The sequence below is a fragment of the Carettochelys insculpta genome, chromosome 4, assembly GCF_033958435.1.
Source record: "Carettochelys insculpta isolate YL-2023 chromosome 4, ASM3395843v1, whole genome shotgun sequence".
NCBI lineage: Eukaryota > Metazoa > Chordata > Testudines > Carettochelyidae > Carettochelys > Carettochelys insculpta.
Genome location: NC_134140.1, coordinates 16,189,962 through 16,202,975, shown reverse-complemented (window position 1 = coordinate 16,202,975; position 13,014 = coordinate 16,189,962). Strand labels below are relative to the sequence as shown.

Genomic DNA, 13,014 nt, shown 5'->3' with positions numbered 1-13,014 from the left:
CAAGAGGCAAGTAGTTAGATTGACAGAACAATTCTTCCATTGGCCTACTGAAGGGTGGACTTAATATGTGGCACAGGAAGGTGGATTTTTTCAACAGCCAGAGCCATGTGGCTGGGTTGATGTAACTTTTGAGTGTAAGCTGGGACTTCAGTTCTGTTTCTACGGCTTGAAACTTTTAAATCCAGGATTCTCTCATGTGGCAGCATCCATGGTCTGGCAGGATCACAGATCTTCCAGGACCAGAGTGTCTTGGGACTGTGAGGAAGAAGGGGCCACCTAGATCAGCAGTTGGAGCCAGGGCAGGGCAGCCCAGGCTGGTGGCAAGACACAGTCAGAGTGGCGGGGGAGGAGCAGCAGAAGCCAGGGAGCCCAGGCCCGGGAGCAATGGCCAGGGAACCCAGGCCAAGAAGCACTTGTAGGGCTCGGAAGCCAGCACCCCAGGCCATGGAGTGGCAGCTTACGGCTGGGGCCAGGCAGCAAGCCACGGTCTGGGGAAGCCTCAGTTGGGGCTGGGCAGGAAACAGCGGCCAGAGGCAAGAAGGAAACTGCAGCCCAGGAAAGCCATGGCCCAGGGAAGCTGTGGCCAGGCAGAAAGCCATGGCCTGAGGAAGCTGTGCCCTGGCAGGACGTCGTGGCCTAGGGAAGCTGTGACCAGAGCCAAAAAAAGGAAGACACGACCAGGGGAAGCTGTCGCCGGGCAGGAAGCCATGGCCTGGGGAAGCCTCAGGTGGAGATGGGTGGGAAGCTGAAGCTGGAGCCAAAAAGGAAGCTGCAACCCAGCGAAGCTGTGGTCATGGCTGGACAGGAAGCCGTGGCCCAGGGAAGCCGTGGCTGTGCCCAGGCAGGAAGCCACAGCCCATGGAATCTATGGCTAGGGAGCAAGTGGCTGGGAAGCCATGGTCATCAGGTCCAGGACATGGGAACTAGAAGCTGAGCCACAGATGGAGAGCCTGCAGGGCAACAGAGGGGTCAGGAAGTTATGGGCGATAGCTGGGAGGGAGCCCAGTTGGGGGGCACTGATGTCCCCTGGTCCATCAAAATTCCTGCCCTGGGACCACTCAGGTTCCAGTGATGTTGGACCAGGGAGGTTCCACCTGCAGTTTGAAACTAGGCTCTCAGGAATAACTAATAGTTTAATTCCCTTTCTCTGTTTGTAGATTTTGCCTGAATAAAAGCAAGAAAAGTCAAAACTTATAAAAAAAAAAAATAACCACACTCTTGCTATACATAAAACCGGGCTACTGGTTTATACTTTAATGGACATTTATGCTGGGCAGCAATTCTTGGATAATAGATCATAATGGCCAAGTACTGTTAGGCTAGTGGTTGAACAAATAACATCGAACAATTAAAAAAAACCATTGGATTCCAGACTACATTGAAATAAGATGCCAAAATATCAGGAATCCATATGGACAAGGCACATTCTTTTCCAATTTCAGAAGTGCTATTTCTGGTAATACTGAACAGAAACAGAAGCATAAATATACTAACAGTTAATTTCTTGCAAACTCTCCTCATGGGGACAGAAAATTAAAAAATCAAAGAATCATAGAATATTTGAAATGGAAGGAACCTCAAGAGGTCATCAAGTCCAGTTCCATGAACTCATGGCAGGCCCATGCACCATCTAGACCATCCTTGAGAGACAGCTGTCTAACCTGATCTTCAAAACTTCCAACGATCGGCATTCTGCAACCTCCCAAGGCAATTTATTCCCGTGATTATCCATGATGACAAAGTTTTTCCTAATGTTCAGCCTAAACCTCCCTTGCTTCAGTTTAAGACCATTGCTTCTTGTCCTATTCTCAGAAGTTAAAGAAAATAATATTTCTCCCTCCCACTCCTAACAACCTGTAAAGTACGTGACAGGTGCTACCATGTCCCCTCTCAGTCTATTACTTTACAGACAAAATAGACTCAATTATTTCAATCATCTCTCATAGGTTATGTTTTCGAGATCTTTAATTTTTTTTTTTTGCTCTTCTCTGGACCTTCACCAATTGTTCCACCTCTTTCTTGAAACAGGACACCCCGAGCTGGAAACGGTACTCCAGTTGAGGCCTAATTAGCACAGAGTAGAACAGAAGAATTACTTCTCATGTCTTGCTTACGAAACTCCTGTTAATGCATCCCAGAATGATGTTTGCCTTTTTTTTTTTTTTTGTCATCACATTGCTGACTCATATTCAGCTTGTGGTCAACTATGACTGCTAGACACCTTTCTGCAATACTCCTTCCAAGTGGAAATGGAATGTGCTGCCATACCAGCTGCGTCAAGCACTGACTATAGTGTTCCCTTGGCTACCAGTTTTCCTTTATTGAGGATGGCCCTAAGTCTATCTCTGTAAGATTCTAGAAGCTGTTCTATGAAGGAGATGAGTTCCAAGTACTCGAAGGTCATACTTTCCCATTAGGACCTGGTAGTTTGTGGTGTGTAGTTTTACAATAGTGAAGAACAACGTCACAATGGCTGTGTGTACACGACTTCTCTTCATCGAAGGGAGGATGGTAAGTAGGGTGTTGGGAGTTTATTAATGAAGTGCTGCGCTGCATACGCAGCACTTCATTAAGCAAATTCCACCCTGCAGCAACTCCTAAGTTTTAAACTCCAAAGTTCCGGCTCACATCTAGCCATGGCTCACCTGCCAGTACTTCAAAGTGCCTGGGCAACTTCAAAGTCCATCTACGCCTCAGAATCTACCAGCGCGTGAGCTGCAGCTAGATGCGAGCCAGCACTTTGACGTTTAAAACTTCGGAGATGCTGTGGGGGGGAATCTGCTTAATGAAGTGCTGCATATGCAGAGCGGTACTTCATTAATAAACCCCCAATACCCTACTTTACCATCTTCCCTTTGAAGTAGGGAGGTAGTGTAGGCAAGCACAATGTGTTTCCAATCCCCATTATAGGGAACGAATTTCTTCTGATGTTGTCTGCCTCTGGCGCTTACCACAGTCACAATGATCAAATTAGGGGGTGGATGGGAAAAAAGAAACTCTGTCCTTCACAGGTAGACAGTGTTTCTTATTAACCCTTTTACATGCTGGCTGGGTATATGCAGGTATCTGCCATATAGATTTGGATGGGGAGCGCTACTCTGAATAAGGAAGAGGAGTACAGAATGTCCAGCAATTTACAGAGAGATTCTGTTACTTCCTGTAGTGGTAACCGCAGTGCGTCTGCCACCATCTGAGCCAGGTCTCCAAAAAGTTTAGTCATCTGCAAATGATGGTGTAGGGGTCATCACACCTCCTCCTCAGTGTCACTTTCCTGTTCCTCCCTCATTTCATCAGGAAGCTTTGGATGCAGAGGCAGAGAGAGGGTGCCTCATAGGCCACACTAGAACTTCAGGAGGCATGATGTCTGTATGCCTGCCATGGATCCTAGTAAGGACAATGACATGGTACAGACTGTCTAGTGGTTGTTACCAAACTTGGTGCAAATACCAGGGAGGCTGAAGGTCACATGGACAGTGTGGTGAGGGAGGTCCAGAATAGTGATGGGCATAAGGCACTAAAAGGAGTGATGGATAACTGCCTCTTTCTGCTCATTATCTGAAGCCCCTCTGGAGACACTGGGTTTGCAAGGCATGATGCCAAAGGAGAATTTGGAGCTTGAGGTGAACTTGGTACCAGGGCCCCAGTACTGAGTAGCAGAGACTCAGGTATGCGTGACACACTTTGTAAGGTCTCTAAAATACCTGCAATATTTTGATGCCATAGGTGCTAGAAACCATGGGGTGCTTATCAAAGCTAGGATGACTGTGCTCATGGAGTTGGTGAGGTAGTTTAGGTTAAACAATCCAACAGCATCAGGCATATACTGACAAGACTGACACAATGGTCTACACCAACAGAATCTTCCCCAAAGCCCGGTCTTGGTGTCACCCAGTCAGCACCAATGTTTCATTCCCTATGCCACAGTGTCCTCCAGCATTCCAACATGTTCCATTGGGACAGTACCATGAGAGTTCTGGATACTGCCTTTGGGCAGCTTCAGCAATACTGAATAATTCAGTGATCTTTTTTGGCAGGTTAAGGGCTCCCTCTTGGGACTCTCTTTTTAGAAGCCTTGTGGGAATGGCTTTTTGTTGCCTTTTTAGATTCACTTCCCCTGGATATAAAGGGCTGTGGTGAATCTTGGTGCGGGGCTGAAGGCTTTTGGAGAGTTGCTTCCATTAGAAGGTGTCAAGCCTCAGCACTATTCTTTTGAAACCACTGTTTCAACAGTCACAAAAGCCACATTTCTGCGGAACATGGTTTTCTTGAGGCAATGGACACAGTCAGAATGTCCGTCAGTCCATCACCAGGATGGCTTCTTTGCTGTTGGGATAGCTCTTAAAGCCTGGTAAAATGGACATACCCTCTGCTGGCATGGTCCCCCGACAAGAGGAAGAGGTGAATAAAAATTTAATTTTTTTTGTTTACATTTTTAAAGGAACCAACAGAAAGAAAGTCAAAGGAAACTAAGTAATAGTCAGAAAACACACTAAAAGCAATGATTAATAAGTACTGAGAGAGTTAAAAAACTTGATATATGGACTGCTGAAAGCTTGGCCTCTAGCCAGAGGCAGCTGAGAAGCAACTGAAGAGGGTTTGTCCATACAGTACTAGCTAGCCTTGTGTCGGAGTCCACAGAGGAGACTGCTCAACTGTGGACCAAACAGGCACTGCTACCAAAGTTCTCTGATCAACAGCACAGGAATCTGAACGCACCGACCGTGGAGCATCCACAAGGACACTACTCATAAAAGAAATGATCAGTTGTTTTTAGGAACCCTATTTGTGATAACTTCCAAGAATCTGATTTTTAGGTGGTGGGTGCTCAGCATTTTCTCTTTCAAATTTGGCTGCCAAAAGTTAAAAGTGCTTTTGACAATCTTGGGCCAACATTTCTATTACCCAAAGACCTGTGATAGCCACAATCTCACCTTTATCCTTGCGTTCTAGCAGCAGCTCAATGATAATCAGCTAACAGGACGGCCTGATAATGATTTTGTTGTTCAGTGAATTATGGTCACACTGATCATATCATAGGAATGCCTGTTGATCTAGCTTAATGTTGCATAGTTTTCTTCCAAATACTTGTCTATTACAGAATCAAGTTATGAGTACAAAGCAATAATACTTCAGTGAAAAGATCTATTATAAAAGTGCACTCAATAGCTATGCTCATGTTTCAGAGTTAACCTCTTAGCTCCCTCACTTTATACACCTTTCCAAATAATCTCACACACAAACCTGGTTGTGCTGCCTGCTTCTCAAACCTCTTCTTTTCTTCTCTGACTCTGTCCTCTGGATTAATAGGATTCCCAGAATCATCCCGAGGAATTATCTTCCCATGGAAAGGGCACTTCAGGGCGGGAAAAAAAAAAAATCAGACCTTTGAGTTACAGAAAATCTTTTCCATGTAATCCCATGTTGCTGGTAGTCAGTTACTGGAATTAAATTATACATTTGGTATTGATACATTGGACTGGATTATGAGCAACTCTTATGAAATTCTAAGAGCCCTCAATTGCCAGGGAAGCCATAAACAGATATCAGTGGGAGTTAAATGCACTCAGAGCCTCATAGGATTGAGCCCTTAATGAAGTAAACTTCCCGTGTAATGGCATTTAATAACACATCATTCAAAAGAGGGAAAGTCACCGCTGAAGCCAGGGTTTTAATTATGCATTGGTATTTCTAAAGCTAAACTCTTTAACATGAAGGAACACCATTTTAAGTATTTCAATCCATTCATATGAGAGCTGTCATAGTCAAACAAAATCTTTAATGTTAAGGAAATATTGTTCATATTTGTCCAATAATTCATTTTTAAAAATAATGTAAGGTATTATTTGTAACCAAGATAAGGAAATCTTGTATTAAATATTTGATTTTTAAACTAGGCAGCTCATAAATAAAGAATACTTCCTCCAGGTGTTAGATACTTGTTTGTGATTTATGACACTGGACCAAGAAATTCATCATCAATGAAGTCATATTGTAGTAACATGGAGGACAAAAGCAGATGCAGCAAAGCCAAATATACTTAAAAGCTCATTTCAAAACACCCTTTACCATCTTCTCCTCGAAAGACATACTTCCCACGTGCAAGATCAAGATATGCCTGGCTGAACTAACCAAGTGGAGATGTCATTTAACATGAATTCTTTCTTGCTTTAGATTTATTTGCAATGAAATGTAAGCTCTTCAACAAATGTTTTGGTGAGACCTTTTTATGTATGGCATATTCAGGAAGTGATGGTATTAGTTGCACACCTTAAATCTATCCTGTCTTTCACATAGTTTCCCATCAGGCATCGGTGCTCGACATTTATGTTTCACTGGTTCAAACTTGCTGGAAAAAGTTATGCATCTGCTTTTTAACATATCGGCTACTTCTTTGTTTTCCACCTCTTCCTCCATTTCACTGGGTGCCCAAAATCGATGCTGAGAAGAAAATCTAGAAAAACAAAGAACACATACCTTTTTGCCAATAAACCAAGTTCTGTACTTTCTGTTAATCTAGACAGCCTCTCTGGAGTCAGCTGGGTTAGAAGTTGGCTCAGTAGATAAAGGAGCACTTAAACATGCATATTAATCTTTCACAACAATTTCTCTCAGGAAAAAAATTAGCTTCTGGTAAAAATAGTATGATGAAATTCAGTAAGGACGTTTGCAAAATAGTCCACGTAGGAAGGAATACTGAAGAAAGTGATCTAGGGGTCATAGTGAACCACATGAAACATATGAGTCAACAATGTACCTGGGATGTACTAGCAGTAGTGTTATAAGCAGGACACAAGAAGTAATTCTGCTCTACTCCATGCTGATTAGACCCAACTGGATCATTATGTCCAGTTCTGGGTACCACATTTCAGGAAAGATGGGGACAAACTGGAAAAACTTCAAAGAAGAGAAGCAAAAATGATTAAGGTCTAGAAATCTTCTGCACCTTTTAGCACTTTTCTTCTAATTTTTACAGCTAACTCTTCCTTCTGCCACTACTATCGGTTCGCAAGTTTTCAGAGGATGTATCTTCAGGAAATTAAAAGTAATACACTAAAAATTATTTTCAAACTGAAGAGATGTTATGAAAAATATAATAATGTCCAAGTCAAAACCAAAAAAATTCAAAAGCACCCCCTCCACAAAACCTCTTTATTAGCCTGAAGCAAAGGCAGCAAATGTCTATTACCTAAAGAGGAGTGGGGGACCTACCTGTTGGATGGTGTAGCCTTCTCAAAAAACACAAAATACTAACAAGTCTGGAAAAAGAAAGGTAAGACAATATCTTCAAAAGACAAAAATATGTTGTTAATTTATCCCAAAGACTCTTCACTCTGTTCCCAACTCCCACATCCATCACACCTTGCAGAAGAGATGAAAATAACTGGATGAAGGTGGTCTTGGTAAGGATTTTATGTACACATTGGGCAGCCAAGGACATTTTACATCCACTTTATGCACTTCTAGTCACCTCCACATAGCTCTCTCCTTCCCAATCACTCCCATAACTGGTCTCAGGGTGGCTCTGTCTCCCTCCATCCTATTCTTCCCAGTCACTTTTCCCTGCCTGTCACGTCCATAGAAATGAAGCCCTTTGAACTTTATAGACTCTGAAGACGAATACATAAGGAAGGCACTTTTATTAGCAACGAAGGTCTCCATTTAGAAAGACATTTATATATGTCCTTAAGTCCCACTGAAGTCAATAAGCTTAAAAGTATTTTTTGAATCTTGCCCCAAATGAGTCCTTACTAATGAACATTAAAATAAACTTGGAGGACACACCAGATTTCAACTTTGTTTGTTACAGTGGAGTTACTACTTTTTTACACTAGCATATGTGAGATTAGAATTCGGTTCAGTGTTTCTAGGCTAAAAACTATTCTAGAGTTAAGGTAAAACCCAATTTTAAAAATTTCCTAGCTTGTCATAAGAGTTGATTTAAATATTTCAGAAACACTCTATACCAGCATATAACAATGGAATTAGTTTAATTGTCACAAAATTAGGTGGATGAATCCAAAGCAGTTTTATAATGCAGAACTAGCTTCAACCTTCACAGTTGTAAGAATACTGGACCTCTTAATTTACAATGACAAAAAATGTCTTTACATTCTGTTAAAATACCACTACAAGAAAAGAACTTTTACAATATATACATAAATGTTTTAGTGACACATTTGAAAAATAAAGTATTTGTAGCTTTAAAATGATGTGATGGGATTGTAAAAAGATGGATAACAAAATACGGTAAGTGATTCATTCTGTTGTGCTTGGTTTTAATTTAATTCTCTAAAATAGGACTGACTTCAATATCTGTAGCAGCAATTGTATAAAAGCATAATAAAGTGATAGGATCCCTAAAAAAAAGAAGCATGCTTATAGTTTAAATTGCTACACATAAGGTAGCCTTACATAATCTTGCAGAAAAATTCTATTGCCCCCTGGTGGTCTGACTTTTTTCAAAAATTATCAAATACTTGTATTCATGTTGAGTGAAGAGGTACTAATGATACGCATATAGGCCATCTTTCCTTACGCAAGAGACAGACTCATTTGATACTTAAACATGACTCCTCCAAAAATGTGTCCAGTATTTTTTCAGTCTAATAAAACTTTGTCTCTCTCTTTAGAAGCTTTCCTTAAACCAACTGGTAAATTTTCAGGAGTTGAGCTTAAATAATTAGCTAACATCTGCATGAAGTCACAAGCACTTCCATTTACTGTGCACTTATAAACCATTCCCTGCACCAACTCTTTCACAACTATATCTGCAGGCAAGTGAGAAAAGAACAAAGCAAGGCTGAACACTAGAATTATTTTCTTGAGATGCATATTCCCTACACAGTACACGAAGGTGATGGATTTCTAGTTTTTTTTTTTTTTTAAATTCTGTAGAATTTTGTAGGATAGAAGTTGTTTAATGGACTGCCTGGATGCCCAATTCCAATTGTCCACCATCTCTGCAAATGCTTGGTTAGATGAATAGCTAATATTAGGAAATTGTTAAAGAAACACACTGAAAATAAACTCACTTCAGTGAAAAGGGGGCAGCCATTTGGCTATGTCTGCTCCTAGCCTATTCTGTATTTGAGCTGTTTACTTCCTTTTTTTTTTTCTTTAAGGGATCGCAAATTTAAAAATATTAATAGCAATTCTCTCCTTACTGCCTGCAGACATTTCTGCCCCCACATCTCAAGGTTACTTCGCAGTCTTGGTTTTACCTCCCTGTGTTTTTGCTACCCTTCCAATTTTAACCTTGCCAGTAAGCTTGATCGCAGTTAGATTTATATGACAAACAACTAATTATTGGAAGAATAACAACAGAGAGGTAGCCCTATTAGTCTGTATTCTAACAAAACAAAACAGCAGTCATGTAGCACTTTAAAGACTAAGAAAATAATTTAGTAGGTGATGAGCTTTAATGGGAGAGACCCACCTTCTTCAGAAGTTTCATGGGGTCTGTCCTACGAAAGCTACTAAATTATTTTGTTAGTCTTCAAAGTGCCACATGACTGCTGGTTTGTTTTACTGGAAGAACTAAGCCTCAACCTAATAAAGCATTTAAGCATGTGAATATTCCAACTGACTTCCCTGGGATTCACCACATGCATGAGATTTAAGATAAGCTTAAGTGTTTTTGTTGGACTGCAGCCTCCATTTTCTGTACAACAACCCAAACAAGCACAGGAATCTAAAGGAACTCTGGTGTAAAATGGATGCGTGTGAGTAGTGAACTCTTCTACGCAATGGGAATCACCACTGGAATGAAAGCAGTTGAATGGACCACCCAAAAGAACTCTGTGGTTCACAATTTAAGAGCCAATGAACTAAAAGACTGTGTGTCCTCACTCCAGGCAAAATGAGGTACTAATAGGAGCTCCACATACACAGATAGGAAAGAATATATTGAATTTAAGGGTTCATTTTACAACTTAATGGGCTATTGTAACTGAGCTAAATGTTCTGGGTACGTTTTAAAAATAAAGTTTAGTCCCCCTGCTTTGTACAGAAGTGATCTTCAGAAAAGACTAACGGTGGTGGTTGACTAAATTAAACACCCTTTGAAAATTAGCCTCCTGATAATCACAATCTCTCAGAATCACAGAACAGAAAGAAACCTAAAGAGGACTCCTAATGCAGTCCCTAGTATTATTTAGGCCAGTGGTTTTCAACATACCTACCAGTGTGGACCACAGATGAGCTCTCTATGTGCTACATGGGCCATGTCCACATAATATATATACTATTTGTATGATCCTGAGGATGCCACATGGGCCTCAGTTACATGCTAATTGGGCCACAGGAGGCCCATGAGCTGAGAACCATTGATCTAGACCATTCCTGACAGGTATTTGGTGAAGCTGCTCTTAAAAAAAACCTCCAGTGACAAAAATTCCACAGCATTCTGAGGCAATTTCCTCCAGTGCTTAACTATCCTGATGGGTAGTTTTTCCTAATGTCCAAACTAAACCACCCTTTTTGTAATTTAATTCCATTGCCTCTTGTCCTTTCTTACGAGGCTACAGACGTTTTTTCTTCCTCCTTCTTGTAACAATCTTAACTATTTGAAAACTGTTTTCATACCCCTGCATCCCAGTCTTCACTTCTCCATAGTTTAAAAAAAAAAAAAAAAAAAAAAAAAAAAATCGATCTTCATTTGTAGGTCTTGTTTTCTAGACCTTGAACCAATTTTTTTGCTCTTCCCTGGAATTTTTCCACATCCTTCATGGAACATAGTCCTCCAATTGGACACAATACTCCAGTTGAGAGTTAGAGAGGACACAACACTCCTGATGATACATCTCAGAATGTTTGTTTTGTTTTGTTTTTGTTTTTTAATTGCAACAATGTTACATTGACAACTCATATTTTGTTTGTGATATACTACGATCCCCGGATCTCTTCCCACAGTACTCCCTTTTATGTACTCACTTTTCACTGGGAATGGTTTTCCAACCAGTTATGTACTCACCTTATAGAAGCTCCACCTAAGCTGTATTTAGCTAGTCTGTTTATGAGAAGGTTGTACAAGACAGTATCAAAGGTCTTAGAAAAGAGACTCACTAATATATCCCTGTAAAAACTCTCAAAGTGATGTTATTAAGAAGTTTTAGGGTGAAACACCTGAAGGCTGAAGATTTTCTGCATCTGATGTAAAAAATGACAAGTCTAGATAAATGCTGCTTATACCCCCTCCTTTATTTTTCAGCAGATCTTCGCTATGTCTACACTAGCACCCCCATTTCAAAAGGGGGATGCTAATGAGACACTTCAGGATATGCTACTGAGGCTCTGTAATGAATATGCAGCACCTCATGTGCATAATGGCGACCACGACACTTCGAAAGTGCCGCTTTCGATCATGCACAGCTTGTCTACATAGGGTCCTTTTCAAACGGACCCCACACAGTTCAAAATCTCCTTTCGAAGTGTCGTGGCTGACATTATGCTAATGAGGCACTGCATATTCATTGCAGAGCCTTATTAGCATATTCCAAAGTGTCTTATTAGTATCCCCCTTTCAAAAGGGGGGTGCTAGTGTAGACACAGCCATTGTGAGGTTTTTATTTCTAAAACAAACAAAGTCAAAAGATCTGGCAATGTCTATCCTAATTTTTCAGTAAGCATACAGTATTCTACCCATTTGTCAATAGTACCATGTGTGTAGTTGATTAAACTGGAATATCTGTAGTTATAGGCTAGAAGGTTTAGAAGTGTGCCCTCTCTTTTGCTGTGAGGCATAAAAATAAGTACAGGGCTCTAGGAAAACAGGCAGTGAAATATGCTTTTGATTACGCTTATGACTTAAATAAAACTCATTTGCAATGTAAAATACAGCCTTTCAGCTAATGGGGCACTATCAGAAAAATATCTCCTATGGCTTTACCAAAAATCTTTACTTTAAAAAAAATGACCTCATAGGACAAGACAGACTTGGAAGACAGTGTGTTAAAGCACCACATTTTCTTCAAATTTCACCCTCTATAGGAGGGTTTCCCAACCTCTGGGTTGGGACCCAAACATGGGTCATGCTTACCTTTCGAAAGGGTCGCAGCTGGGCTAGGCAGCTCCACAGGTGGTTATTAAGCAGGCAGGCAGTTAAGCCAATCAATTAAATTGAGAACCATTTCAGCTGCAGGACAGAGAACTGCTTACCTGAGAAGCAGCACCCAGCTCAGGTAAGGTGGGGGCCTGCGTCTGAGATTGGGAGAGAGGGCAGAGCTGATCAGCTCCCTGTCTTCCCAGATCCCAGCAGGGGTCCTGCAGCTCGCCCTGCTGGCAGGGCTCTGCCCCAGCCAGCTTCCAGCCACACCAGGGGGGTGGGGCTCTGCCCCAGCTGGCTTCCAGCCATGGGGGTCCCTGTGCCTCCCCTAGCTCCGTTGAGCCTGTGAATGACTGCTAGACCAAGTGTGCTCCTCTAGCTCCTTCCAGCCCTTGAGTGTGACTCCCCTAGCCCCCAGTAGCCCACGTGACTCCCTTAATGCCTCAGTGAGACACCCTTACCCCCACTTCAACCTGAGTGACTCCCAGCCTCTGAGTGTGACTTCCCTAGACCCTCTATATCCCTCCAGCCTCAGTGTGACTCCTCTAGTCCCCTCCAGCCCGAGTGAGACACCCTTAGCCCCCTTCAATCCGAGTGTGATTCTCCTAGCCCCCTCCAGCCCCGAGTGCGACTCCCCTAGCTCTCTTCAGCCCCTGAAAAACTCCTAGTCCGAGTGTGACTTCCTTAGCCCCATCCAGCCCGAGTGTGACTGCCTTAGCCCAAGTGACTCCTAGCCTGATTGTGACCTTCTTAGCCCCTTCTGAGCGCAACCCCCCTGAGCCACCTTCAGCCCTGGAACAACTTCTAGCCCCTGAGTGACTCCCCGAGCCCCCTCCAGCTCCTGAGTGACTCCTAGCCCCTGAATGTCTCCCCCCTATCCCTTGATTGTGGGGTTTAAAATCGGGGGAGCAGTTTGGGGATGAAAGTCTTTCCACCACCACCACAACTCTGATTAACTATAGTAAATGTAG

At 42.1% G+C, this 13,014-nt stretch overlaps 1 protein-coding gene across 3 annotated transcripts in view; it reads right to left on the bottom strand.

The window, feature by feature from the left end:
• The window catches only part of UVSSA (UV stimulated scaffold protein A), a 73,910-nt gene that overhangs the window by 11,629 nt on the left and 49,267 nt on the right, over positions 1-13,014 (bottom strand). For all 3 annotated transcript variants that reach the window (XM_074992313.1, XM_074992315.1, XM_074992314.1), the window contains 2 exons: positions 6,268-6,451; positions 5,242-5,353 (listed from right to left, as the gene is read on the bottom strand). In XM_074992313.1, the coding sequence (XP_074848414.1) occupies positions 5,242-5,353; positions 6,268-6,451 (296 nt within the window). The remainder of the gene's footprint in view (positions 1-5,241; positions 5,354-6,267; positions 6,452-13,014) is intronic.